The sequence below is a fragment of the Trametes versicolor genome (genome assembly GCF_000271585.1).
Source record: "Trametes versicolor FP-101664 SS1 unplaced genomic scaffold TRAVEscaffold_6, whole genome shotgun sequence".
NCBI classification, from domain to species: domain Eukaryota; kingdom Fungi; phylum Basidiomycota; class Agaricomycetes; order Polyporales; family Polyporaceae; genus Trametes; species Trametes versicolor.
The window spans coordinates 864,356-890,356 of NW_007360326.1; the positions used below are offsets into that span (position 1 = coordinate 864,356).

General features: G+C 59.1%; 13 protein-coding genes and 1 non-coding gene across 14 annotated transcripts; 9 read left to right on the forward strand and 5 right to left on the reverse strand.

Moving 5' to 3' along the window:
* Window positions 1-391: 391 nt before the first annotated feature.
* Window positions 392-1,719, reverse strand: TRAVEDRAFT_58662 (uncharacterized protein). Its single transcript, XM_008040478.1, has 3 exons — window positions 1,566-1,719; window positions 516-1,509; window positions 392-439 (listed from the first exon to the last, which is right to left on the reverse strand). Exon 2 carries the CDS (start codon window positions 1,160-1,162, stop codon window positions 653-655), a length of 510 nt encoding a protein of 169 aa, XP_008038669.1. The 5' UTR covers window positions 1,163-1,509; window positions 1,566-1,719; the 3' UTR covers window positions 392-439; window positions 516-652.
* Window positions 1,720-2,639: 920 nt separating this feature from the next.
* TRAVEDRAFT_124719 (uncharacterized protein) lies at window positions 2,640-3,255 on the reverse strand (the record flags this gene model as incomplete). Its single annotated transcript, XM_008040479.1, has 3 exons — window positions 2,640-2,989; window positions 3,040-3,138; window positions 3,192-3,255. The coding sequence occupies 3 exons, from the start codon at window positions 3,253-3,255 to the stop codon at window positions 2,640-2,642; spliced, it is 513 nt and encodes a 170-aa protein (XP_008038670.1).
* Window positions 3,256-6,477: 3,222 nt separating this feature from the next.
* Window positions 6,478-7,233, forward strand: TRAVEDRAFT_123990 (uncharacterized protein; the record flags this gene model as incomplete). The annotated part of the gene is made up of 1 exon (XM_008040480.1): window positions 6,478-7,233. A coding segment is annotated over one exon (756 nt), but the record flags the coding sequence as incomplete, so codon positions are not given.
* A 1,248-nt stretch (window positions 7,234-8,481) lies between these two features.
* On the forward strand, window positions 8,482-9,786 carry TRAVEDRAFT_20406 (uncharacterized protein; the record flags this gene model as incomplete). The annotated part of the gene is made up of 5 exons (XM_008039906.1): window positions 8,482-8,500; window positions 8,562-9,223; window positions 9,348-9,488; window positions 9,669-9,708; window positions 9,734-9,786. The coding sequence occupies 5 exons, from the start codon at window positions 8,482-8,484 to the stop codon at window positions 9,784-9,786; spliced, it is 915 nt and encodes a 304-aa protein (XP_008038097.1).
* Window positions 9,787-10,221: 435 nt separating this feature from the next.
* Window positions 10,222-10,587, reverse strand: TRAVEDRAFT_123068 (uncharacterized protein; the record flags this gene model as incomplete). Its single annotated transcript, XM_008040481.1, has 1 exon — window positions 10,222-10,587. One exon carries the CDS (start codon window positions 10,585-10,587, stop codon window positions 10,222-10,224), a length of 366 nt encoding a protein of 121 aa, XP_008038672.1.
* A 348-nt stretch (window positions 10,588-10,935) lies between these two features.
* TRAVEDRAFT_29023 (uncharacterized protein) lies at window positions 10,936-13,175 on the forward strand. Its single transcript, XM_008039991.1, has 13 exons — window positions 10,936-11,262; window positions 11,313-11,627; window positions 11,680-11,799; window positions 11,863-11,869; window positions 11,923-11,980; window positions 12,036-12,052; window positions 12,102-12,148; window positions 12,215-12,237; window positions 12,289-12,349; window positions 12,401-12,598; window positions 12,651-12,667; window positions 12,720-12,809; window positions 12,863-13,175. The coding sequence occupies exons 1-13, from the start codon at window positions 11,041-11,043 to the stop codon at window positions 13,050-13,052; spliced, it is 1,365 nt and encodes a 454-aa protein (XP_008038182.1). The 5' UTR covers window positions 10,936-11,040; the 3' UTR covers window positions 13,053-13,175.
* A 1,688-nt stretch (window positions 13,176-14,863) lies between these two features.
* On the forward strand, window positions 14,864-16,449 carry TRAVEDRAFT_64846 (uncharacterized protein; the record flags this gene model as incomplete). The annotated part of the gene is made up of 5 exons (XM_008040482.1): window positions 14,864-14,969; window positions 15,033-15,428; window positions 15,492-16,021; window positions 16,080-16,338; window positions 16,391-16,449. 4 exons carry the CDS (start codon window positions 14,864-14,866, stop codon window positions 16,146-16,148), a joined length of 1,101 nt encoding a protein of 366 aa, XP_008038673.1. The 3' UTR covers window positions 16,149-16,338; window positions 16,391-16,449.
* A 1,034-nt stretch (window positions 16,450-17,483) lies between these two features.
* Window positions 17,484-18,766, forward strand: TRAVEDRAFT_71988 (uncharacterized protein; the record flags this gene model as incomplete). The annotated part of the gene is made up of 4 exons (XM_008040483.1): window positions 17,484-17,589; window positions 17,651-18,055; window positions 18,113-18,639; window positions 18,698-18,766. The coding sequence occupies 4 exons, from the start codon at window positions 17,484-17,486 to the stop codon at window positions 18,764-18,766; spliced, it is 1,107 nt and encodes a 368-aa protein (XP_008038674.1).
* Window positions 18,767-18,987: 221 nt separating this feature from the next.
* On the forward strand, window positions 18,988-19,161 carry TRAVEDRAFT_123363 (uncharacterized protein; the record flags this gene model as incomplete). The annotated part of the gene is made up of 1 exon (XM_008040484.1): window positions 18,988-19,161. A coding segment is annotated over one exon (174 nt), but the record flags the coding sequence as incomplete, so codon positions are not given.
* Window positions 19,162-19,336: 175 nt separating this feature from the next.
* TRAVEDRAFT_167886 (uncharacterized protein) lies at window positions 19,337-21,195 on the reverse strand (the record flags this gene model as incomplete). Its single annotated transcript, XM_008040485.1, has 4 exons — window positions 21,102-21,195; window positions 20,533-21,026; window positions 20,245-20,473; window positions 19,337-20,188 (listed from the first exon to the last, which is right to left on the reverse strand). The coding sequence occupies exons 1-4, from the start codon at window positions 21,183-21,185 to the stop codon at window positions 19,337-19,339; spliced, it is 1,659 nt and encodes a 552-aa protein (XP_008038676.1). The 5' UTR covers window positions 21,186-21,195.
* A 339-nt stretch (window positions 21,196-21,534) lies between these two features.
* On the forward strand, window positions 21,535-21,624 carry TRAVEDRAFT_t81. The gene has a single exon. It is a non-coding gene; the product is annotated as a tRNA-Leu (tRNA).
* Window positions 21,541-22,576, forward strand: TRAVEDRAFT_37330 (uncharacterized protein; the record flags this gene model as incomplete). Its single annotated transcript, XM_008040055.1, has 3 exons — window positions 21,541-21,558; window positions 21,775-22,488; window positions 22,553-22,576. 3 exons carry the CDS (start codon window positions 21,541-21,543, stop codon window positions 22,574-22,576), a joined length of 756 nt encoding a protein of 251 aa, XP_008038246.1.
* Window positions 22,577-23,314: 738 nt separating this feature from the next.
* On the forward strand, window positions 23,315-24,343 carry TRAVEDRAFT_47544 (uncharacterized protein; the record flags this gene model as incomplete). Its single annotated transcript, XM_008040138.1, has 3 exons — window positions 23,315-23,546; window positions 23,622-23,683; window positions 23,774-24,343. The coding sequence occupies 3 exons, from the start codon at window positions 23,315-23,317 to the stop codon at window positions 24,341-24,343; spliced, it is 864 nt and encodes a 287-aa protein (XP_008038329.1).
* Window positions 24,344-24,491: 148 nt separating this feature from the next.
* Window positions 24,492-25,581, reverse strand: TRAVEDRAFT_47545 (uncharacterized protein; the record flags this gene model as incomplete). The annotated part of the gene is made up of 2 exons (XM_008040139.1): window positions 24,492-24,731; window positions 24,787-25,581. 2 exons carry the CDS (start codon window positions 25,579-25,581, stop codon window positions 24,492-24,494), a joined length of 1,035 nt encoding a protein of 344 aa, XP_008038330.1.
* Window positions 25,582-26,001: the final 420 nt, after the last annotated feature.

The window sequence follows — 26,001 nt, forward strand, 5'->3', positions numbered from 1 at the left end:
ATCTGTCTGCGCGATTAGGAAGGATCCGATGCCGAAGGCTCGGTGCGCCATCGGCGCATAACTACTTAGGCCTCGCGGCTGCTGCAAAGGATCGATGGGCGTGAATCAAAGGGAAGAGTTCATATGTACAAACAATATCTCGCGGCAGTTTCCCCCGTAGAAATTGTATAAGCCTTCCCCCATCGTCACCAGTGCGGGTCGACTTGTTCTGACAAGCTTCGTCTACGTCGCACCTGTGCGTTCGTCGCGAACGTCTGCATATTACAATCCTCACGCCTACAATGTTTATATCCAAGAGCTAGCCTGAGCAGCCTACACCGGTAGCGTAACTAGAAATGGCACCGCAGAAGTCATGCGATACAGATGTCAACGCCGCCCAAAGACAAAATGCTGCACCATCCCGATAGACCGCCCGAATGCGTCGACGTCAGAAAGTGACCTAGGGCGGAAACGACTCGCTCAACGCACCGACCCAGGGGCCGCCTGCATGAAGGCGGCTGGACGATAACACTCACCTCTGAAATCATCTCGTCCACCTTCTGCGCAAGGCCCTCGAGGTAACGCGGGAGATCGTGGGATGCATTTACTGAGCATCGTGGCGAAAAGTACTGGTGGGTGGACGGGCACCGCGCTGCCATCTGGAGTGCCATCTTCAGGGAATCCTCGAACCGGCCCCCTCTGATAGCGTCCGGGTGCGGGGTCGCCTGCAGCGTGCGCAGCACGCCCGCGTAGAACTTGTCGAACCACTCCGCCCGAGCAAGCGCCGCCTTGCACCCCGCGGCCGAGCTGCAGCGATCTTTGTACAGACAATGGCAACTTTGCCAGACCCACTTCTTCTCGTTCTTCGGCCCATGGCCCAGACGCTCGAGCAGCCGCATCTTGCCCACGCACGCCTCGCGGTAAGCAACGAGGCGGCGGTACACGCGAGTACTGATGGCGTCCAGCGCTTTACGGCGGGCCAGGTAGGACCAGTCCTCGAGGAGGCACGCCCGCGCCGCCTCCGCCAACAGCTCCGGCCGCTCGTCCTCAGGCTGCGCCGCAAACACATACACCACCACCGGGGCCTCCGCCAGCCAGTACTCGAGCACGCGCCTCGCGCGCGCCTGCGCCTCGCCCCGCAGCTCGTACTTCCAGCCGAGGAGCAGCGCGGGCTTCGACGCATCGAAGGACTCGGGGAAGGCTGGTTCGGGCGCGTGCGGGTGGCAGAGCACGAGCAGCGTCTCGACCGCGTCGCGCACCTCCGGGAGGTCCACGGCCAGCGCTGGGGCGGCCGCGGTGCACAGGGCCTCCAGCACGGGCGAGGCGTCCACGAGGAACTGGCGGGGCACGTAGAACTCGGTGCCGTCGGCGCTGCGAACCGCGACCTCTATGGTGGGACGGCTGAAGAGTGACGAGCGGGGGGTCTCGGGCGCATCCAGTTTCGATTGGTCGCCGTCTGACTCTGGCTCGTCAGATTGCGGGGTGGAGGGGCGGGACGTGGGGGCACACGAGGAAGCTGCAAGATATCTGGTTAGTGTCGCATCTAGTATAAGGCAACAGGGAATTACTTACGAGTTGTCATTGAGCTCCTCTTGGTCGCTAAGTGGATGTGAGCGAAGAGGAAGTCACACAGAGGGTTCGTCTCCTCCGCCTGGTATTTAAACGGCTACTGCGGCAGTAGAAATTGTGTCGTATCTGCTGCAGGGATTCCTCGACGTCAACACTGGACAGGGAATATTGACCGACATAGCTGCTGCGGTAATCTTGTGCCAAAAGTGGGTACAGAGAGGGCGTAGAATCGTTATCAGCACCCACGTCAACGCTTCTTGAAGTTACCGCAGATATTGCGAATCCAAAGCCGTGCACGAACGCCCGCACCCAAGAGTAAAAGTGGCGCCCTCCAAAAGTAATTCAGAGCACGCATTAGGGTACATTAATACAATAAAACAAAAACTCAGCACTGTGCACAGTACGCTGCAGCGCAGCGCCCCCACGCGCGCGCCCTGCCCTGCCGTCCCGCCCACGACGAACGCCTATGCGTCCTCGGGCGAGAGCAGCCACCCCGCGTTGAACGGCCGCGGCCGCCCCGCATACGACAGGCGCGCGGGCGCCTCCACGCCTCCCCCGCGCCGCCGCGGCGAGAAGATGTCGCCCATCGGCAGGCCCGAGCGCTGCGGGCCCCCGCCGCTGCTCATGCTCATGCTCGAGCCGACGCTCGAGCTGAGGTCCGACGCGCGCAGCATGCTGTGGTCGTCCTCGTCGTCGTCTTCGTCCTCTTCTTGCAGGCTGTAGTCGCTGCTGTTCGCAGTGCGGCGGATGCGGGGGGCGCCGGGGACGCGGCGCGACTCGATGCGCTTTGAGAGGTCGAACGGGGAGCCGAGGAGACGCGGGCGCTTCGGGATGCGGAGGATCGGCCGGGGCGCCGCGGCTGCGGCATCCGACGACGATCCCGCCGCAGGATCGCCGCCGGGGAGGGTGAGGGAGTCGGTGCTGGAGGATGCGCTGAAGGATACGTTGTCGAGTGCGGCCTGGCTGCTGGTGCGCTTCATGTGCAGGGCCGCGGACGACGACGGATTGTCATGGCTACGTCGCAACCATAGTTGTTAGCGCAGCGTCCTTTGGAGGGTGTATAGAGCTGCTCTGAGCAGCCCTTGATGAACTCACATCGCCCGCAAAGTCTTGTATTTGCCCTTGAGCCCATCGTACTTCTTGCGGAGGTCGCGCATGTCGCGGTCGAGGCGCTCCTTGGCGAGACGCTCGTCGCGCTCACCCTGGGCATGGGCCTGGCTCGCGCGGATGGCGGCCTCGCAGCGGTCCATGAGAAGGGCCTTGTCCTGGACGAGGGCGTCGATCTTGTCGGTGAGGCGGGCGACCTGGGCGCGGAGCTCCCGCTGGGACTCAGCGGCAACATCAGGGTCGGCATGGGCGTTGGGGGAGATGAAGACGCGGCGGATGCTGGGGAGGATGTAGGAGTGGTACTTTTTCGGTACGAAACGAAGGTCGGGTATTGCTGGTGCGGGGCTCAGGGACGACGTTAATGAAATCGATCAGGGAACGTACCTATGCTGAAGGAGGCTCTGCAGGTGGGGCAGGAGGCGTTGAGGGCGTCTGCGCTAGCCTCGATGTAGGAGGTGAGGCAGGCCTCGCAGCAGAGGTGGCCTGGGATGGGATCAGCACGAGGCAGGAGAGGTGTTTGAGGGGTGGGAACGGACCGCAGGGCGTGGCGACGGGGACCTTGAGTTGGTCGAGGCAGATGCCGCACGTGAGAGCGTCCATTTTGGCGGGGGATCGCGCCGGGGCGGGAGGAGGAAGAGGTATCCTGTCCGTCGCAGACGGACGCGGCGGAGAGAAGGAAGCAGTAAGGAGTGGACGACGCGAACGACGGGGGAGGGGGCGCAGGTGGTAAAAGAGAGTGAAGGCGTAAAGGTACGCAACAACTCAAACCCCCTCCTCCCAACGCGGTCACCTGACTGTGACCGTCACCCTCGCCAATCTATCTCGCTTCGTTTCCTTCCGCGGCGTGCCTTGACGATCGACCGCCTCGACACAACCTCCTTCTGATTTCTTTCTTCTCGTCCTCAGCTGTCCCGGTTTGTCCCGCTCCTCGCGAACGATCTTTCACCATACCGCTGTGACCGAGTTTGGCACCATTCTCGTCCACCCAATCGCAATTCTTCGGCTTGAAAGCTCTAGCTACTGTGTCATACAGCTGCCAGCATGCATCATGGGTTATATGCAGATCACGTACGAGTATACTAAACACTTGTAAGCCGCTCGCGTTCCACGAATTATAGGGTGATATTACTGCCGCAGAAGTCTGGCCTTCAGCCCGGATCCCCTCATGCTCTCCGGCCGGTGGACTCGTCCGTACTATGCGGGCCATGAGGGCGTAGCAATAGCTGCTATCTGCCGGTGCACCGTGTTGAGTTTTTTCAATCACTCAAAGGCGTGTGTATATTACATCACTTTCACTCCAGTTTTGTCTGCGCTGCGGCAGCTCGACCTCGCACCCGTAAGTTTTGCAAGTCACTGCCTGCGGTAGCAAAATCATTCGCGTGGTCGCGACAGGCCCGGTACAATCGTCAATACGTGCGTCAGGCCGCCTGACCTAGGCATATGGCTCCTGCCAGTGACCACTTTGACGCTTCTCGAAGCCCGCTGAAGACTCCCTGCAGCACGCACACGATGCAATATCCACTCTGCCGCAGCAGCAGCAGCTACAAAAGCACAAAAGCGCCAGGCCGCAAAGTTCAGGCCTACGAACCCCAGCTCTCGCCTTCGCTCACACTCCGCCAGCGATTAAGATGAGCTCGACGCTGTCGAGTGAGTGATGCCGAGTTGTTCTACAGCCTCGACACTGACGAGCTGTGGTGCATCTCGCAGCTCCCTCCGAGGGTCCCTGCACGACCCGCGCCTCTACTCCACCATTCCACTTCACTGGCTTCGAAATCAATAAAGCAGAGACCATCGAGCCGAAGCCGCCCCCTCCTCGGCCTTCCCGCTCCGCCCTCTTCAGCAAGCCCGCGGTAGAGGCCGTGGACTGGCCGTGGTGCGCAGCGCGGACGGCGCCGAATACTACATACCCCGCCAGTTCCTCGTAGACGCCTCGCCCGTGCTGGAGGCCATGTGCAACGCGGCCGCCCCAGCGGTGGGTATAGACCTTCCAGGGACGAGCGAGGTGGCCGAGACGCTGCTCGAGCTCTGCCACCCCCTCGCGTCCGACCCACACTTCCCCTCCTTCGACGCGTCGAAGCCCGCCATCCTGCTCGGCTGGAAGTACGAGCTGCGCGGCCGGGCGCACGAGCGCGTCAGGCACGTACTCGAGGCCTGGCTGCGGGAGGAGCCTGTGCGGGTGTACGTCTTTACGGTGCAGAACGACAGGCCGGAGCTCTTGGAGGAGGCTGCGTGTGCGTGCCTCCTCCGCGAGGACGTGCTGGCCGACCACGAAGAGCTGGACGCGATCAGCACGCGCACCTATCGCCGCCTCGTCGCGTACCGCGAGGCGTGCATGGTCAAGATGACGCTGCTCGCGTCTGACACCACGAAGGACGAACCGGACCGGCGCTCGAGCAGTGCGCCCTGGGTTTGGAAAAAGTGCAATTGTCTACGCAAGGTCGATGGCAAGGAGTTCCATATTGATTATCGGCGTGAGAGGGCAGAATGGTTCGACGCCTTCTATGTGCGGCTCGTTGAGACGCTGCGCACTACGCCCCATCCGGACGCTATCAGAGGGAACCGGTTCGAGCATCAGGTCCGGAACGCGCTCAAAAGCGCAGCACGATGCCCTTCCGACAACGTGTGCTATTCATCGCGATGCGGAGAAGATGCAGACGAAGACCTCCGCTCTTTTCTTGTAGAAATTGCGGACCGGGTGGAGCTGTGGATTTCGGAGGTGAGTTGTGTCTTCCTACTCTTTACAACAACGCTACACCTTCTAAGCGGTTGCGCAAACACGTATACCTAGGTCACCTTTTGACACAAGACGGCCCATCAGGTGGTGGTGCGACGCCGGGGGAAATGCAATGCACGACCTCAGTGGTGGTTATCGGTACGATTTTCTCGGGCTTGGTATAACGCTGCGTTTCTCCGGTATGGGCGTTGTAGGCGATTCTGGCTCCTCTCAAATGTAAGCATCATTGACATAGGAATCCAAGCACAACCAAAATATGCGCGCGAATGAGATGCAGCATAGCAAGGCGGCCGCAGCCCGGGGAAATATCTCGCCGCATGGCGAAGAATATGCTCGCTGAAACTCCTTAGTATGGGGACTCGTGGCTTGGGTAAAGCGTGTCCGATACGAGGTCGTACGTGCAGCTGGCCCATCATGTTTTCTAGGGCATCTAGGACGAGCCAGCTTCGCTGGGAAGAGCAGGAATGGATCGAGCTTCAAGGGTTGACGTCGAGCATCAGCAGGTCGCAGCGATCCGACTCGGCCGCGGGAGCCCCATTCACTTTCGTCCTAGGTGCGCTGCGGCAGCACAATCTTGTGTTCGTCCACAACTTTGGCTTGGAATGCCTATCTTTGGCGGGAGGTCTGATCAAGTGTGCTCCTGCTGCGGCATGCTCGTGCGAGAGGAATGCTCAAGGAGAGCAAAGAATCGGTACGGATGACACTGACGCTTCTGAGCATAGGTTGAAGCTCCCGCAGGCGTCGAAGAGCCCTGCAGCAGGAGCGGTCTAATGTTGACTCTACCGCAGCAGCAGCAGATTAATATAGGCATAATGAGCCTATCAACACTACGACTCAGTCTGATCCATACGCCGTCTCTGTCCCATTGTCCCACTCAGCAAGCGACCAAGATGAGCTCAACGACGTCTGGTGAGTGATCACAGCTCGCGCTATATCAGTCTTAACACTGACAACCTACGATTATCCTTGAAGCTTCCTCAGGTCCTGGCACGACCCGTGGATCGACCCCAGTCTCCGACGAGCCCGAACCCGAGCCAAAGACTATCGACTCACAGCAGCCGCCTCCCCAACCTCCTCGGTCCTCGCTCTTCAGCAGGCCCGCGGTGGAAGTGGCGGTCTGCAGCGCGGACGGAACTGAATTCTACGTGCCGCGTCAGTTCCTTGTGGACGCGTCGCCCGTGCTGGAGAGCATGTGCAACATCTGCCCGTCGGCGCCCTCGACGGTGTCCATCGACCTCCCGGAGACGAGCGACATGGTCGAGACGCTGCTCGAGCTGTGCTACCCCTTCGCGTTCGACCCGGTGCGGGTCAGCACCGACTTCGACGCGCTGAAGCCTCTCCTGCGCATGTGCTGGAAGTACAAGCTGCGCGGTGCAGCGCGTGCGTGCGTGCAGGCGGCGCTCACGCCGGCCCTCGCGCGGGAGCCCCTCCGGGTGTACGTGCTCGCGGCGCAGCATGGCGAGCCCGAGCTCATGCAGGAGGCGGCACGGGCGTATCTCCGCCATGAAGACGCGCTCGTGGACGCCCCGGAGCTGGACGCGATCAGTACGCGCACGTACCGGCGGCTGCTGCTCTACCGACAGGCGTGCGTGGATGCCATTGTGGGCAATCTTCCAGGATCTGTGGAGGAGGTCTACACCGCCTTCGGCCGGGCTTGTCTCCTACATGTGCGGCATGGTTTCAGAAGGGTACCCTGGTTTTACGGGTACTATGACCACGTGTGGGATACGCTGGGGAAGACCCCCCACCCGACAAGCTGCGGGAGGAGGCGATGCGCCTGGAGGGTGTTGCACAGGCGAGCGCAAACTGCAAGCCATGCGCTTCCTACGCGGTTAAGGAAGTGAGCCGCTTCTTGGAGCTGCTGGCCCCGGAGGTGGAACGCCTCATCTCAAAGGTGAAGTTGGATGGTCTTGAATGCTCTGCATTAGCCTCTCGATGCTTACCGCTGATGCTCCCATAGGTCTCATTGTAGCCTAATGCGGCGATGTGCGTCGGACGATTCGCGGTTAAGCACGTCGATGGAACGGTGACGGTGATCTCGTACATACGTATTGCCATGAATATTTCCCCCGCGAAGGTTCGAGTAGGGTGGAAGCTTTCGCGTAGATGGTTGAAGGCATTGGACTTCAACGCAGGGATATACATGAATGAATTGCGCCGACACCTTCGACAATGCCTATGACGGGATGAACAGCCTTCGTTTAAATAATTATGCCTCTATCTGTAGACATGCAAAGGGATATTCGCCCTCGCCTTCGGTCCTCATAACGGGAATTTCAGAACCTAGCAAAAAAGAGCATAAATATTGAGATCCGTAGATCTACCACTCCGGGAAAGCGTGTCATCCTTGTGCAGGGGCCATGCTAATCTTCTCTGTATCGTTCCAATTTTTTCGTATGTCACCCCGAAGGGGACATTAGCTGTGGCGGTCGCAAGCTTAGCGCGGGTCCATCTTGTGCATAACGCTCAAACCCCGGGTCGCGGACAGGCGTCTGTGCATGTCCGCATGGTTGCAGTAGCCTGAGTACGCCTCCACATATTCAGGTAAGGTCGTGATGAGACTTCTAGCATGACAGCGCAAAAGACTAGTACTAACAATGTCTACAGTCTGGTAACGGGTTTACGTCCCTTCGCACGAGCTATTAATACCGCAGCAGCTATGATGTAGGTCAATACTCCCTGTCCGATGTTGACGTCGAGGAATCCCTGCAGCAGGTACGGCACAATTTCGATTACTACAGCAGCCGTACAAATGATAGGCTTACTGCCCCGAGCCTTCAAGCTTCATCGCTCACATCCGGCCAGCGACCAAGATGAGTTCACACACGTCTGATGAGTGATCCCCGTGTATTGTACACCGGACTCGACACTGCTGAGTGACGTACGTTTCCTGCACAGCTTCCTCGGGCTCTTGCACGGCCCGCGCCTCCACGACGCTACATGAAGGTCTCCCGGGCATCAAGGATTCCATGCGGCGGACGCGGTGCAATATCGGCTCTACCGCAGCACCAGCTTCATAATGGCCTGGAAAGTCTCTGAATACCACGACACGGAGTCTCTCTTCGACCATTCTGTCTCAGCCTGCGACCAAGATGAGTTCAACGACGTCTTGTGAGTGATTCTCAGCTAGGCACAAACTGGACTCGACACTGACAAATGGTTCTTGTCGCAGCTTCCTCGGGCTCTTGCACCACCCGCGTCTCCACCCCGCCTTCCTCCGCGCCCGAGCTCGAAACCAACGACTCAAGGTCACTTCCACCCGAGCCACTACGCCTAGAGCTTTTCAGCAAATTCGCCGTGAGGCCCATCACGATCCGTAACTCACGCGGCGCCGAATTCCACGTACCGCGCCAGCTCCTCGCAGAAGCATCGCCGCTGATGGAGAATTGGACGGCCCCTTCGCCCGGGCGCAAAGACCCGGTGTCCATCATAGAATTGCCGACGGGCGAAATGGTCGAGACGTTGCTCCGCCTGTGTCACCCCCTCGCGCCCGCGCCGCACTTCCCCACCCTCGACGCGATGAAGGGTGCCCTCACTCTCGGCTGGGAGTACGAGCTGCGCGGGGGCGCGCGCGATCGTGTGGCACGGGCGCTTGAGCCGTGGCTCGAGACGGAGCCCGTGCGGCTGTACGTGTTTGCGGTGGAGGAGGACAAGCTGGAGTTGATGGCGGTGGCAGCGAGGGCGAGCCTGCGCCTCGCAGGCACACTGGCCGACCACGAGGAGCTCGACGCTATCAGCACGCGTGCCTACCGCCGTCTCCTCACCTACCGCGGGGCGTGCGCTGCCAAGATGGCCGATATTGCATCCTACGGGGCCGTGGACGACCGGAAATGGGTGTGGCGAACGTGCGGGTGCAGCGCTTGGAAACCCCGTTGTCTTGCGCCATGGTTCGCTAGGGTCTACGCGTCACTCGGCGTTGCAAATGACGCCACATCCGGACACTGTGAGATCGATGAAGGACAGTGGAATGGAGGATGCCCTCAAGGAAGCCGGGCGGTGCAGCTCAAAGGGTGACGAGCGATGCGGAACGCGCGCGTGGAAGGACCTGCCGGGTTTCCTGGAGGAGCTCGCAAGCGAGGTGGACCGGCGGATCTCGGAGGTGAGCCTCGGCAGTGTTCGGCCGCCTTCATGGTCAGACAGGTTGAGCGCGTCCTTTCTACTCTTTAGGTCATTTTCTGACGCGGGACGGTCCATCGGACGGTGCAGCGCTTCGTCGCCGCGACATTGGCGTTCGCGTCGCATGACTTCTGCGGTGGATACAACTCTGCTCGATGTATAGCTGCGCTTCCCTGGTATCGGTTTTGTGGGCTATCCTGACTGTTAGTTCGACTGTAGACCTCATAGGTATCGGGGAAGGAGACCATCCGCAACGGAACCGCTCGATGCGGATGGCTTGAAGGGCGCCCTCGGCAACCGGCGATAGATTATGCGTTCGCGATGGGACGTAGCTGTCTGCAGTTTCAATAGTGACCCTGAGACCGACAGGCCCGTCCGAAACATATTCACTTGCCACTGCTCGAGTGATAATCTTAACATGCGAAGTTGGCTCGTCCTGCTACTTGTGCCAGTGACTGCTGGCGCAACCGGTGCGGGTCAGTTCAAAACTTGAGCACTAAGAATAAGCTAGTACTTAGCGAGTAGTATATGTATTGTCGATCCTATCAATGAATTTCTAAGAGAGGCGAAGGCCATGCTAAGTCTTGTTGAGCAAAGAGCGAGCGGACATTAAACTGAGCTAGTAGAACATCAATGAACGTGATCAGATCGATATCAAATGCTTGATTCTTGCGATGATCAACGTCGAAGTTGCTTCACTTAGCTTGCACTTGCAGTCATGTTCTGGAGGTCGGGCAGCTGGTTGGCGAATTCGTGAAGAAAGCGCTGGCCTCGCCGACGCTGGAGATCTCGGGGGCCAACCTGCGAGGTGGTTCGCTCAGATGATGATCTGGACGCGGATCACTTATGATGAGCCTTCGCACAAAGGACAGCCACGGCTTCATCTCCCGCCTTCGAAGGACTTGGGCGACCCATGAATCGTAAGACGCGGCGGAGTTGATTTGGACTTCGTAGAACAGGTTTACTCTGCTTGCCGGCAACCAGTCGCGACAGACCAGTGCGCAGCTACAAAGCGTAGTCTTGTATGGCCATACAAAGCGGATGATACGGTCGGTAACCTCCCCCGGAAGCGATGGTGCCATAACGCTATGGACGTACACCGAACGGCGAGAACGGATCTAGCGTTATGAAAAGTCAGCGTTGCTTAGTACCCAGATGTGATAGCACCCGCGGCCGCAGCGGGAGACGTACAAGACACAGCAATCGAAAACCGGGCCAATGATGATTATTTTACAGGTTGGACGAAGGAGAAGAGAGGCCTCCCAGCTAGCGTGGCAAGTACTGGGTAGAACGTGGTGGATGGTCAACGGAAGGGCGCACGAACGCATCGCAAATATGGTGGGCGTCTATATACGGCCCGGCTCCTTCCGGCCGAATAGACCGAATGCGATTATGGACGTCGGGCGCTCGCGGGCGGTCCCAAGCTTGGTCCCGTTCCTCGACCTCCTCGGCCACCGCCTCCACGCTCAGCCTGGCTTTGCTTGCCAGTTGCAGGTGTCCATCTTCCACGAGTCTTGTATTCTGGTTCTAGAGCTATGGTCCAACGTCTTGCTTTGACCTCCGGTCTCATCTTGCTCCTCGCTTACTCCGTCGCGGCCCATAAACATCACGATGAACTTACGGAAGAACAGGCGAACGCACCGGTAGATACCATTCTATGGTTACACATATTCCTCCAAGCGGCCGTCTGGGGTGTGCTCTTCCCCACTGGGATGGTCTTGGGACTCTCCCGAAGTCGATGGCACGTTCCACTGCAGGTATGCAGAATCCCTGTCGTCTTGAGTTGTACCTGCTCATGCTTGCGCAGAGTGCCGGCTTTGTTTTGACTGTTGCTGGATATGTGCTCGGTCACAAGCATAAAGGAAGAGCTTTCCTTGCCGGCCCGCATGGCAAAACAGCCAACATCCTTTTCATCCCTATGGCTCTGCAACTCTTCCTCGGGATATATCTCAAGCTACACATACACGAACAAACTCTCAGGCCATGGGCAGTACGCTTCCATGGCGTAGTAGGCAAGTCGTATCCGATTCTTGCCTGGGTGCAGATGTTGTTCGGCGCGATCGTCTTCGGGGGTTACTGCCGGGGCGACAATTTGGGGCAATGCCTTGCTCATTATATCATGGTACGTCAGGAGCTTCCAGTACCTCTTCGTAATTCGAACATATCTATCCCAGGGGAGTGGATTTATCGCATACGGCACCATTATGGCCATCCTGTTGCTCGTCGGCGAGGCATGGGTACGGCGGAGTGGACGCAGTCCCGACTGGTGGGATTCATGGATAATCATGCTTTGGGTGAGTTGCCCAAACCGAGCACCTCTGCTTTCTGTTTCTGAGTACAAATGATATTACGCGTAGGGAATCGGTAAGCATCGTCGACGAACCGATGACTTTCTTCTGATCCGTATACGTACACAGTCAACACGTTCACGGAGCATCACGGCTCTGGGTGGTCAGTGAAGGATATGCAACATACGTACGTCTGCTCTACACTCGTTTATTCACGTCATCCATATTGAGATGGAACACAGTATCCTTGGCGTTCTCTGTATGTTCGTTTTCATAGCGATGATTGACCAGAGCTCATACTCCATCAGGGTGGGCTGGAGGAATTCTTGGGATATTTCTCTCCAGGAATAACCAGGTCAGTATCAATCCTCCCAACAAGTAGACATGACTCCTAACCTCGGTGATCTGCGTTCCTCTATAGCGAACCGTGGTTCCTGCGCTCATGTAAGCGACAATGTCTCCTCCGTCGATTGTTTTCTAAATGCAGTTTAACAGCATCATTCTCACCGGGTGGGCAATGTCTGATCACGCGCAGGCACTCATGCTTTCTACTAAGGTTGAACACAGCTACATTCGTTATATATGCGGTACGCTGACGAGCGACCAGGTCCACGCCCTCTTCGGGTACACGCTGATGGCTGCGGGTTTGGCACGCCTCATCGAAGTCTGCTTTGTTGCGCCGAAGTATACGCCAGATATCGTCGAGGGTGATAGTCATAGCGAGCATACTCTCGACGGTAGTCGCGAGGATCATGCGGTGGCCTCCTCCAGCCCGGCGCGTGCATTCAGGCATTTACCGCCTTTCGTATGTATGATTCATTATTGACCATCGAGACTTGGCTAACACTAGCTCGTAGCTCCTCGTCTCGTCAGGGTAAGCTCAGTGCGATCCCTCGATGTTCCGCCGCTCACCAGTTGCTTTTCAGGCTGCTCTTCATGTCCGCCACGGACGAAGAGCTGCACTTCGTCAACGACAACAAGATGGACCACGTCACGTACATCCTGATCATGTTCAGGTGCGCTACCTCTCCCTCATTCAAGCGCCACATCACTCACGCTGTACTCACAGTACGGCGTTCATCCTCTACGCCCTCATCGTCTCCCTCATCAGTCTCTACGCCACGAGCGGGCGGAACGCGGTCCCAGCGTCACCCGGCGACGGTGCAATCGAGCTCACCCCGAGCAATAAATGGTACGCGCGCGTGCCCGCGGCGGACGTCGAGCCCGGAACACACGTCATCGGCGACGATGACGACTGAGGCCGCGCGCCTGTAAATATGACCCTGATATGTGTTGTTTGAGTAGAACCGGATGTTGTTGTGCAAGATACACTGTTCTAAGGGGGCCTCCCCTCGATATATAATTTACTAATGTCGCTTCGCTGAATACGCGGTCACCGCGCATGGAGCACCCGCCGCTGATTTCGGGCGGATGTTGCCTGGAGGCTTCCTGCAGGTGGGCGATGCGCTTCTCATAACATACTGGATGAGCCTAACCGCTCCCGTCCTAGGAAGCTATGCGGTCGGAAGCTCTCTCCGACATTCAGCCTCCACGATGGCGATAATGTGCGGCAGAAACAGGGTGCCGAGTGCAAAAAGCGCGCGGCGAAGCGGCTCCTCCCTTCTGCACCCGAAAAGCTCCTCTGAGCGCTTGCATCCCCGAGAACGACGAGCTCCCCAGCGGTCCGTGTGTGATCGTACTGGGCGCACTTAATCGGGCTCAGGCCGAAGGGGCTCCTCGGTCTGCAAGTATGCGCGTTTCTCTGTTGCAATCAAGATCCCTCGAATTCGCCGAGGGTACGAACACAGGTGAGCGCAAGCTGCGCTTTTCTCATTGCCAGTCCAGCTGATTGTGCCCGGGACAAAAGGTCTATGTTGTATCTGTCATGGCGCCGCCACCGTGACGAAATTTGCACCGTAATCACCATGCTGCAGATACGCCCAGGAGCAGGTGCCGACGTTTTCGCACATACTGGGCTATCGGCGGCCGATGCAGCATATGTTCAGTGCGCCCCAAGGATCTGCCGCTGTTGCGATGAAACCGGTCTGGACTGTTCAACGACGCGTACACAATCGACGGGTCCCGCTCAAAACTTCATCGGAAGACCTGGGCGGGCGAATTCCCGACAAGTACGATCACTTACGGAAGCCATACTGGTACCGGGAAGCGTTTTAGCAGTCGCTGACATTTGCAGGACGGATATGAGACGCAGAAGGGCGTACCTTGGATGGAAGCGTTCCTGGACAGTTTTACCACCGCGCGCTTCCTAGGGCGTTTACTGCAGCTTCCTCCGCTGTGGCCACGACGTTCGAAGCCCGAGGTGAGCAGCTCCTTCTACCTGCTCGGGATGCACGGGCGCAGATGACTCTATGTAGGCCGTGGCTCATCCCGGGCCACGTCTTGGCGACTGATGCAGGTCCCACACGGGGATCTCGTCTTCCTTACAGGTCGGGCTTCAGGCGCCCTTATGGTTCTCTTCAGGTTCCTGCACGGTAGCAGATAGGTGCATACCGTCTTCTAATGCGCGGGGAACGCGGAGCGTGAGCTGTTCAGGCGGAAAGGCTCGGAGCATGACTTCATCTGCAGGTGGGTAAGGTGCGCGACGATCGCGATGCGCGGTCTTATGCCGTGATATGGCTCCTCTGCAGGAAACTGGTCGATGCGCGCGGGAATCAAGCGCCATCCGCAACCGGAAATGCATGTCAATTCAGCCGCTTCCAACGCATACGGCCTCGGAGGTTTCGTCGAGGCTGTTCGACGTGTCGCCACGCCGGCTTTCTCCACAACGTGACTACCTCACCATTCGTTCCTGCGCCAGGAGTCTAACGACGTTTGTGTCATACGGCAATAGGTTTCCAATGCCACTAGCACTTCTTACGGTATGTTCTCTCATCCGCTGCGCACTGACTAGGTTTCATCAAACTGCAGTCAGTAATCCCCTGGACTAGCTTGTGCGCCCTGCTGTCAAACAAAGCGCCCTGGCTCTCCTGCTCGTACCTATAAAGCGAGGGCCATCCAACGTACATGAATGCACAAACCACCTCTTTCGGCACCCTCGCACTGAAGAACGATGGCAACTGCTGGCGGCCTCTACGTGCACTCGGACTCCGGGGCTCCGGCCGGCTGCGATGACTATACGACCCTCATCATAGTACACGGATATGTCTGGCACGCAGGTCAGTGTATCATGGCGAGTTGCTCGGCCATATTATACTTATTTCTGGGTTTATAAATTGCAGGCACCTTCGCTAAGCTGCAGCCGCTTGCAGCTACGCACGGAGTCCGTATCATCGCGCTCAACCGCCGAGAATATCCAGGATCGGTCCCATACACCGCCGAGGAGCGCGCTCTCCTACCGCCCGTGCCCGACGAGCCGCTCACCGACGTGGCGCAGATCCGCTCCAACCAGCAGATGCTGCAGATGTTTATGCGCGATCGCGGGTACGAGTTGTACCAGTCCATCGAGGGCCTCGTCGTCGAACACAACCTCCCCGCTGCGTCCCAGACTGGCGGCATAGTACTCGTGGGGTGGTCCCTCGGCGCAACGTGGATGATGTCGCTTCTCAAGCACATCGCAGAGTTCCCTATTGGCGCTGTCAACCTGCGCGACTATGTTCGGCGGGTCATCTTATCCGGTATGTATATAACGTTTATCCAAAATGTCCGCGCCTCTTCATTGGCTGAACGCTGCCACTTAGACCCTCCTTCCTGTCTTCTCGGGTACCCTTATCCGGCCCAGGATCCTTGGAACCCATTCTTCGATACTTCGCTCACGTACGAGGAACGCGGTCAGGTCTTCACTAACTGGATCACTTCCTACTTCGCGCACGGACCCACGCTGGACACATATGAGCGGCGCCACGCGCTGCAGACGCCCCCCTCCACCATCGCAGCCCAGACTAAGGAGGACTTCGAGGCGACCGTGCACGTCCCGCCCGGTGTCCCGGGCGGCTCGGACTGGACGCTTCTCCACGGCTGCGCTGCATACGGTGTCTACGGCACGCTCCGCGAAGGCGCGCTCTTCCTCTCGCAGCCGGATGATAGCGGGGAAAAGACAATTGGCGACGAATGGCGCGATGTCGAATTGCGCTATGTGTGGGGCGATCAATCGGTCTGGGAGGTCCCGTATGCGGCCCAGCTGTTGCGCCAGGAGGTGGCGGACGGGGCGAGGGAGGGGAAGCCGATCAGGAAATTCACCTCGTTGTGCGTCAAGGGGACGAACCATTTCGTACGTTCGAGCGTGCTGTTCTCGGCCCGCCGTATACTGATCGGGTTACTATCCACAGGCACAGTGGGACGCTCCCGAGCGCACGCTCCAGGCGTTCCTAGCCGAGCCACAGGGATGTGATGCTTGAAGTTTTGACAACGTTCCCAACTTATGTATGTCCCTTGGTAAAGTGTAGATATCGTTAGTATCAGTCTGCTGCGCCGTCAGACGATATCAACCGGCCTCAGCCAGAACGGGCTTCTTGGTCTTCGAACATGTGCGTCACTGCGTTGCTTTTACCGCTCAAATCTGGGGGTTCGACGAGGGTACGAACAAAGGTAAGCGCAAGCTGCGCCTTTTCCGATTGCCAGTCCAGCTGATCATGCCTAGGACGAACGCCCTATGTCGTAACTGTCATGCGCCGCCACCGTGACGGAATAAAGTCCTTGCCATCTCTTGCATAGGCCCGACGTTATCGCACATACTGGGTTTGCGGCGGCCGCTGCAGCATGTGTGGATGGATCACTACTATTCTCGGTTGCCAGTGTCGAACAACGTGTCTACACTCAAAGTGATCCGTTGAACACGTCACCAGAAATGTTTGTCCGGCTGCTGAGATTTGTAGGATGGAGACGAGACGCGGCGTACCTTGGCTTGGATGTTCCTGAGTAGGTTTCGGACTCTACTACGGCGTTCGCTCCCGTTCCATTCACTGTGGCGCCGGTATTAAAACCTCATACGGTGAGCAACGTCTTCTTTTCCCCCGGGATGCACGGAGATAACTTCATCTGGTAGTTAAGTTCGAGGCACGCCTTAGCGGCTACTACAACCTCCTGCATAGGATCATGTCCGATTCTTCGCAGATCACGCTTCAGGCGCCCCAGTGGTTGCTTTGACGCTCTGCATAAGAATGCGCAGGCACCTATCGCTATCTATTGAACGTGAGCGTTAGCGGTTTGAGCGGACAAGCAGGGAGCATGATCTCATCCGCATGCGGGCAAGGTGCGCGCCGATCGCGATGCGCACACTCATGCCGTGATTTTGCTCCTCTACAGGAAGCTGGTGCATACGCACAAGATTCAAGGGTCACCAGCAACCGAGAGCCTGTGCCTCTTCGACCGCTTGCAGTACATGAGGCCTCGGTGCTTTCGTAGAGTTTGTTGGACGTGTCGCCGCATCGGTTTTCTCCACATCACTATGCTCAGCTTACCGCTTCTTCTCGTGCCAGGAGCTCAATGACACGCATGTCATACGGCAAGCAAGTCTCCACGCCGTTGGCACTTCTTATGGCACCGTCTCTCTCATCTGCTGCGCCGGAACTAGGTTTCATCAACCTGTAGTTGGGAACCCCGCGGTCCAGCTCATACGCCTTCCCTGCCAGAAAGAGCGCCGTTGTTCTCCTCCGAGTGCCTATAAATCACGGACATCCTGCATGTCACGATTGCACAAACCCCCTCCTTCGCCACCCTTACACTGAAGAACGATGGCGACCGCCGGCGGCCTCTACGTACACTCGGACTCCGGAGCCCCAGCGGGCCGCGACGATTATACCACCCTCATTATCGTGCACGGATATGTCTGGCACGCAGGTCGGTGTATCAAGTCGTACCTCTGTGGTACATCATGTTCATACCGACATACAACTCTCAGGAACCTTCGTGAAGCTGCAGCCCCTCGCGGCTACATATGGGGTCCGCATCATTGCGCTCAACCGGCGAGAATACCCCGGATCGGTTCCATACACTGCGGAAGAGCGCGCCCTTCTCCCACCCGTGCCCGACAAGCCTCTCACCGACGCCGATCAGATCCGCTCCGGTCAGCAGATGCTCGAGACGTTCATGCGGGACCGCGCGCGCGAGCTGTACCAGACCGTCGAGGGCCTGGTTGTTGAGCGCAACCTCCCTCCGGCAAGCACCGGGTCCCAGACCAGCGGGGTTGTGCTTGTAGGGTGGTCCTTGGGCGCAACATGGATGACGTCGCTCCTCGCGCACATCGCGGAATTTCCCGTCGGAGCCGTCAACCTGCGCGACTACGTGCGACGGGTCGTCTTGTCTGGTACACATTTGACTTGCCATTCAACGTCCTCTTCATCGGTTGACTTCTCTCACTCAGACCCTCCGTCCTTCCTCCTCGGGTATCCCTATCCCGCCCACAACCGGTGGAACCCACTCTTCGACACCTCGCTCACGTACGAGGAGCGGGGCAAAGTCTTCACCAATTGGATTACCTCCTACTTCGCGCATGGCGACACCGTAGAGACCTTCGAGCGGCGCCACGCGCTGGAGACGCCCCCGTCGACCCTCGCGACGCAGACGAAGGAGGACTTCGAGGCGACCGTGCACGTCCCGCCCGGCGTCCCCCGGAGCGGCGCCGACTGGAGGCTGATGTATGGCTGCACTGCATTTGGCGTATACGAACCGTTGCGCAAGGGAACACTCTTCCTCCCGCCGGAAGGAGAGAAGGAGACGTCCGGTGAGGAGTGGCGCGATGTTGAAGTGCGCTATGTCTGGGGCGACCGGTCGGTGTGGGACGTCCCATACGCAGCGTTGCTGCTGCGCCAGGAGGTTGCCGACGGAGTGAGGGAGGGGAGACCGATGAGGAAATTCACTTCGCTGTGCGTGAAGGGGACGAACCACTTCGTACGTGTTTTCGCCTCGTCTTGGGTTCGTCGTAGGCTCATCAGGCCACTCTACGCAGGCTCAATGGGATGATCCCGAGCGCGTCCTCCAGGCGTTCCTGGCCGAGCCACAGGAATGTGATGCGTGAAGCTCTGACATCGTTCCCATGCTATGTCTGTTCCTTTGTAAGAAGTGTACACTGTTAGTACTAGTCCGCTGCGCTGTCGTGCCATAATTTCTGTCTGAATATGTGATGGCGTACTTGAGGCTGCGACCATGTGGATATCCACAGACGCCTGTCCGCTACCCGGGATTTGAGCGTTATGCACAAGATGGGCTCCCACTACGCTTGTCACCGCCACCACTAATGTCACCTTCGGGGTGACATACGAAAAAATTGGAACGATACAGAGAAGATTAGCATGGCCCCTGCACAAGGATGACACGCTTTCCCGGAGTGGTAGATCTACGGATCTCAATATTTATGCTCCATTTTGCAAGGCTTCAAAATCTCATGGACTCGCGCTCAGGAGACCTTCTTAAGGCGAACGTGAACACCCGTTGTATGTCCACAGATCAAGGTATAATTATTCAAATAGGCCCTGTCCAACTCGTCACAGACTTTGTTGAAGGGTCGATGCAATCCATCACGAATATCCATGCCAAGTCCAGTGCTTCCAACCTTCTACCCAGCCTTGTCCGAGCGCAGAGCAAATGTTCACAGCGGAACGTACGACATCACCGTCACCGTCCCATCAACATGCCCCACCGCCACCCGCCCGCCCTCCTCGTCCACCGCCACCCTATTCCACCTCGCCTCCCCCTCATGCGCCTGAAACACCGACACCGTGGTCCCCCCACGCATCGTCGGCCCGGGCGCCTCCCTCACCCCGTCCGCCCCCGTCTCGTGTGCCTCCTCGCCCTCGCCCTCCACCTCCGCCGCCAGCCCCGGGCTCACTGCGTCGTCTCCCGGACGCACCCGCGCGCGGAGCCCCGGCAGCGGCGCGCGCGTGAGCACCTTGCCCGCGACGCGCTGGCCGTGGTCGCCTGCCTGTGCCGCCGCGCCGCCATCCGTGGCCGCATCGATCCAGAGCGCAGTGCCGTGCGCACCGAGCGCGACGTCCGAGGGGGTGAAGATGCGCAGCGGGGACGGGAGCGCGTGCACCATGAACGGGCCGTCCTGAGCGAGCAGGTATGGGATCGCTGTAGGGTCGGCGGGATAGGCAGCGGAGTGGTAGGCGGGGTTGGGGGCGAGCACGAAGTGGTGCAGGATGTTGACGGGCCAGGGGAACCAGGTGTCGAAGCGGATGAGGATGTCGATGAGTGGGGGCGGCGCGGGGGCAGAGGGAGTCCCGTGGCCGAGACTTCGGGAGAGATGGAGGCGCGGCTGGGCGACGAGCGTGTCTATGCGCCAGCGCCATTTGTACGCTGCGATAGCGTCTAGCTGTGGGGGTTCCTGAGAGTTCGAGTTATCGTGCGAGCGAGGAGGGAGATGGTAGAGGTATATGAATTGCTTGCAGAAGCTGAGCAAAAAGTCGTCTACGATGACGGCGTCCATGCATTGACGTTCCTGCATCGTGCGAGTGTGAGCGTCCGAATGGGTGTAAGCTTCGAGAGATTGCATACTGCGAAACGTAAGGTCGGGTCGTCAAGCATGACGGGTGGCTTGAGCGTAAACTCCAGACGGCCCGCATCGACATCGAGCACACGAACGTCTTGGTCGGCGTCCGTGGCTATTAATCGCGAGCCATGCAGGCCGATGGTGTTCTTGTACCCCGGGAAATGGTTAACTCGCTGAAAGCATGAGGAGCCTTCGGTGCGAGGCAGATCGATCCTGTAAAGCTCCGTTATGCACCTATGATGACTGTAGTGAATCTCATAGGCAAGCAGGGAGCTAAGGGAAAAACGGCTGACTGTTGCGAAGTCGGATCCCGACGTGTGACAATCATGGCGTTAGAGCTGCCACGGACGCGATTTACAGCATACCCAAGCAAGGCCTCTACTTGGATATCGTCCACAAACACGGCACTCGATGTGCAGGAGATGTCCCAAAGCTCGAAGCAATACCGCCTGTTGTGCGAAACGTCATCGTACAACGTCAAAACGAGGATGTAGCCAGGACTGTCAGGTAGGAAGTTGAAAGCGAGGTTGCGGGCGCCACGGGTGGGCGTAGTCGGCCTGTATGGCCGTATGCTGATTTGCTGGCATTCCTTTGGCTGGGGAGCCTGCCAGTTCGACCAGAAGCGTAAAGTCCGCAGAGTGAGTCTCTCCAGTTCGTTGGCCGACAAGGCAGACTGCTCCGCTCCTTGAAGACGAGGTATGGGCAGTCCACTTTGCCGGGCGTGTCTTGACAAGGCTTCGTGCCATACGGCACGCTCGCGTGTCGCTAACTCGAGGGTTCGACATGTCTAGTGCGGCGTCGCTGTGAGCTTGGGCTTATAGCTATGATCATTGTATCATAAAGCACGCAGAGCTTCACTTACTTGTCGCAAAGATAAGATGTCGTACACGTGTAGTCGTTCGAAGATGTCGAGGAGGATATCCTCCGGGAGACCTTGTAGCGGCATGGTCTGATCGCGGTCAGTCTGAACGTGAGATGAGCGAGGGGGTGGTCGGGCAAAGTTCCAGGATGCCTACAGTACTAGGTCCCGGGCTATGTGCGCACTCGCTGAAGGGAAGCCTTCGTGTATTGGTGCGTCCGCGTTCCCACCTTCTATGCTACTTCACCTCTTCATTCACCGGGAAGCTGCCACCGCTGCGAGATGTACAGGGAGGTGATTGAAGTAGTGCACCGTCGCTGTACAGAGACAAGCCTCTCAAACATATCATCATCAAGTTGGGCCACCGCGGCAGTGCTATCGAATAGCGACAGCAAGTCATACAGACTTTGGTGCCGTGTTGGAGGAAATGCAGCAAGGCGATATGGCCGAGCGGTCTAAGGCGCCAGAATCAGGACACTGTTCTATCTGGTCTTCACGGGCGTGGGTTCGAATCCCACTGTCGTCATTTTGCTGCGATGGCCGACCCTGCTTTAGGGCCGGCTATTTCGCGTTGAGGGCATGAAGGATGCGCTCCTGTGGCTGGAGAACACCTAAGCGTTTCCTCCCTCCCAGTGCCCACTTGACCATCATGGCCTCCTCCGCGTCCCCGCTCAAGATTGCTGCCTCTGAACGCCCTTTGCCTCAGACGACGCCCCACCTCATGCCATTCCACATCGCGTACTCCGGCCCAGCACCCATCTCCACCTACTTCCTCGTTCGCGATGCCCCAGAACCTACCTTTGGACGCGAAACAAAATCCACTATACCCGACCGAGATCTTGCGCAGTCTCAAGATATTTCTGACTCCCAGACCACCCTTGTGGCCAGCTCGTCTACCTTCTCTGGATCGCTAGGCCCCTCGAGCTCGTCCGCCACTATCACGGATGTAAATATGCAAGAGCTCGGGAGCGACAAACCCCGCCCACGCCACTTTGCCTCTGCGTTCCGAGGACGGACGATGCACGGCCTCGAGGTCGCCCTGCCCGAAGGGTATGCCGGCGTCGTCCTGCGCGCGCCAGACGACCGCAAGCGCAAGAGCACAGCCCCGCCCTCCAGGGTCGCGGAGGAGCAGGATTCTAAGGCGCGCGCGAAGGCGAAATCAAAAGGGGCTGGGCGCACGACGCGGCAGGCGAAACGCGCTGCAGAGCCGGTGGAGGATGAGGCGGAAGAGGAGGGCGCCGCTGGAGGTCAGGACGCAGGACCGGCGCGCGTGCTCACCCCTGCGGCGATGTTCTCGTCCTTCGTGCTGTGGCACCCCGACATACCCGTGGACGAATCGCGCGACGAGTATATGCGCTCGCTCACAGAGTGGACGCGGCTGTCTGCAGAGGTGCGCCTGCATACGCCCTATGACCTCGTAACTTACAGCTGACTGCGTGCGTTACCGCTCACAGATCCATCGAGTGGACGATTGCTAAATCCATGTCCCGACTGTACGTTTAGACTCTTTATATTATAGCACGTTGTGATGACCACACTACAGCATGAGCGCGACGCTTGCTGTCGAGACACGCGCCGGCTTTGAATCTGTTCGACGGGCGTTGCAGGTGTCTGTCCAGCGTCGACGCCTCCAAAGCGCCCCAAACACTTGCGATCCGACGGCCGGCGGCAGTGTTTTCACACCGCATCGTGCACGAGGACACTCCTAAATCCCTCCCCGCACGGTGAAGCAACGCCTTCGAATCGGTGACCAGTGCTACCGCACTAGTGTCTAGTACTGCGACGCGTATTGCAAAGTACACCGTGGGGCGGTGCACAAGTTCGCAGGTCGGAACCGCGCGGACACATGCCATCAATTCGGAAGTAGCAACGAATATACAGTCCCCGCGCACGTCGTTGATGAATTATGCGCATTGCGATGATCTCGGGGGCGGTGCTTCACAAGGTGGACGCCATGGCCGCCCCTGGCGGGGTACATAGGCCTGCGATCTGTCGCGCGGGGCGGGTCTTCCCTCCCTCCCATCTCCCTTCTTCGCGCTCTCTTTTCCTCTCAGTTTCCTGTTCCATTACGCTCCCTCCGCCCGCGCACTTGCTCGTTCTCAAAACCCTAACTTACCTGCTAGTCTGTGAGTCTCGCGCCTCCTCTGCCCCACCCGCCAATACTGACAACGCCTCCGCGCCATGCAGAGCCCCCTCATACCCTTTCAACTACCATCATGCGCGGGCTCCACGCCATCTTCACCAACATGTTCGCCGGCCAGGGCCTCGTTCGCGCGGCCGCCGCCACGACGCCCGGCATGGTCATCCCCACCGCGCCCGGCCCGGGCGACGTCTTCAAGCAGGGCGGCGACTGCACGCTCTCGTGGACGCCCGACCCGTCCGGCACCTGGAAGCAGACGGACGTCGAGCTCATGACGGGCGACAACTTCAACATGGTGTTCATCACGAGTATGTCTCTGCGCAACGCGCGCGCTCGGTGCGAGATGGATAGCAAGTGTAGGCGATGCTGACGGCGCTCTATAGCGATCACGTCGTTTGACGGCACGGACGCGTCGAAGACGACGTTCAGTTACCCCTGTCCCGAAGTGAGCCCCTCTCCTCTCAAATTTTTGCTCCCTTTGCCCCCGCTCTTCCGCCACGCATCCGATCGCTCACCCGTGCGCGCGCCCCTCTAGGTCACGCCGAACTCCGCGATCTACTTCTACCAGTTCAGCTCCCCCGCGGTGCCCGACCGCCAGTGGACGACGCGCTTCACGATCGCGGACGCCTCGGGCGCCACGACCCCGCCCACGAACGCGACGCAGCCGGGCGGCGCGGCGATCCCGTGGGGCACTGGGGCACTCGCGGACCCGTCCAAGGTGGTCGCCGCGCCCAGCTACCTCGGCATCCCCAGCGCCCCCGGGGCGAGCGGGAGCGGGACTGTGAGTGTCACCGCGAGCGTTACCGCGAACTCGACCGCGAGCGCGAGTGCGAGCGCGTCGGCCTCTTCGGGGAGCGGCGCGGCGTCTATGACGGCATCGGTGGGCAGCTCCAGCGTGGTGACGACGACGCAAGGATCGACGACCACGGCTGCGATCACGCAGACGAGCACGGTGTCGACTGTGCCTGCGGCGCCGACGAGCAGCAGCGCAGGGAACGGCACCAGCGGCAGTGGGCAGAACGGCGCGGTCGGTGTGCGCGCGAGGCTTGGGCCTGCTGTGCTCGCGTTGGTTCTGGCGGCGGTCGGGTTCGCCGTGGCGTTCTGAGCGGATCGGTGGGTCGTGGTATCGTTATTGGGGTGCGAGCCGGACTTTTTGTTGTGGTTGAGCGCGCTCGTAATGTATATTTGCGTAATGGGATGGGGGATCCGCCTTGTGTTTCCAAGTGGAAGTCGACGTTGCGGGTGTGCGTGCGTTATTCCCCATCCACCCCGTTCATCGCGAAAATGTCCGCAGGATCGAGTGCCCACGCGCCCTCTTCCCCGACGAGACGTTCCTCCCAGTCCAATTTCACTCCCATGTAGTATTCGATGTCCCCATCATAGCTCGTGAACGCCGCCGCGTCCCACAGCGCCGGATGCAGCATGACGATGCGTTGGCGGGTGTCACGCAGCGCGACATCGCGCAGCTCGTACGCTATCGGCGACGTCAGAACCTGCACATGCCTGGATGAGCGCACGCCGGGAGACAACCGAGACGGGTGAACATACCTGCAGGGCACCATCAGCGTCGTACAGCGCTTGCTGGCCCATCTCCACGATGGCCCGTTCGAGCGACGGCGGGAAGGCTGGCGGCGCGGCGGCAGCGTCGGCCTGTTCCTCGAGCATCCTCTCCAGGCCCGCGAGGAGGTCGCCCATCGCGAGGCGCGAAGTCGTGAGGCGCGAGATGCGCAGGTGCGTGAGGCGCGGCCCGAGCGCGGCGATCGTCTTCACCGCCGCGCGGGGGAACGAGAAGTCCTGGATGACGTGCAACCGGCGCAAAGCATCGCACGGGTCCATGCTGGGCGCGCCGCGCCATGTGAGTGAGGACGCATGGAGAGTGAACTCGCGCAGCACCGGGAAGGAGGTGGGGAGCGTGCGCTCGTCGTAGAGGTCGAAGAGGAGGAAGGCGAGCGTGCGCAGATGCGGGGCGGCGGCGGACATGATCTGCGCGATGGGCTGCGCGTCTGCGCGGCGCATTGGGTCCTTGAGATGCAACTCCTCCTTCATGCGCTTGGTGACCCAAGCGGCCTTGTCCTGCCCGGTCCCGCGCTCCATCCACACGCGCCGGCGGTCGGTGAGGAAGAGGTGGCGGATGAGGGTGTGCTCCGGGGCTCGCTGGGCGAGGAACGCGGCGAAGGCGGCGAGTTGGTAGGACCCGTAAAGGGCGATGGAGTGCAGGACGTAGGGGGCGGATACGGCGCGGATGCTCTTGGATACGAGCGAGAGCGAGCGGCCGGTGTAGCCGCCGTCGTTGCAGGCCTCGGAGAAGATCAGGTCATGGAGTTCTGCTGGGAGGCGGTCCATTCCAATATCTGGTCTGCTTGTGTTCCCGAGCTCGAGACAGGTTTGCCTCTGGATCCTCGCTAAGTAGTCGTGGTATCGCGCTGAGATTTGCAGGCACAACTTATCCGATATAACGTGTCGGGGGCGGTGCTGATATTTCCACGTGGCTTTGCAAGTTCAAACTTTCCATACCCAGGATCCTAGGATCCTAAGGCCTAAGGATTCGTGAGGCTGAGCGGAACTAGCACAGTGGACTCTGGTACCTTTCCCTTCTGGCGACATCGGATTTTTCCAGCGTGGGATACCTGATGGAATGCAATGACTTGAACACGTTGTAGCAATCTTAACGAGAACAAACAGTAGTGCGTACACGGGCCAACACGTCCAAACATAAGAATGAACAGCAGACTTGACCCGGATCGGATACAGGGACTGACATAG

What these genes read in the sequence shown, in the direction of transcription:
- TRAVEDRAFT_29023 (XM_008039991.1), top strand. Translation starts at nt 11,041, where the DNA reads ATGGTCCAACGTCTTGCTTTGACCTCCGGTCTCATCTTGCTCCTCGCT. An exon ending in GCCTTGCTCATTATATCATG is followed by an intron (nt 11,628 to 11,679) that starts GTACGTCAGGAG and finishes TATCTATCCCAG; the next exon opens with GGGAGTGGATTTATCGCATA. An exon ending in CACTCATGCTTTCTACTAAG is followed by an intron (nt 12,350 to 12,400) that starts GTTGAACACAGC and finishes ACGAGCGACCAG; the next exon opens with GTCCACGCCCTCTTCGGGTA.
- TRAVEDRAFT_58662 (XM_008040478.1), bottom strand. Translation starts at nt 1,162, where the DNA reads ATGCGTCGAAGCCCGCGCTGCTCCTCGGCTGGAAGTACGAGCTGCGGG.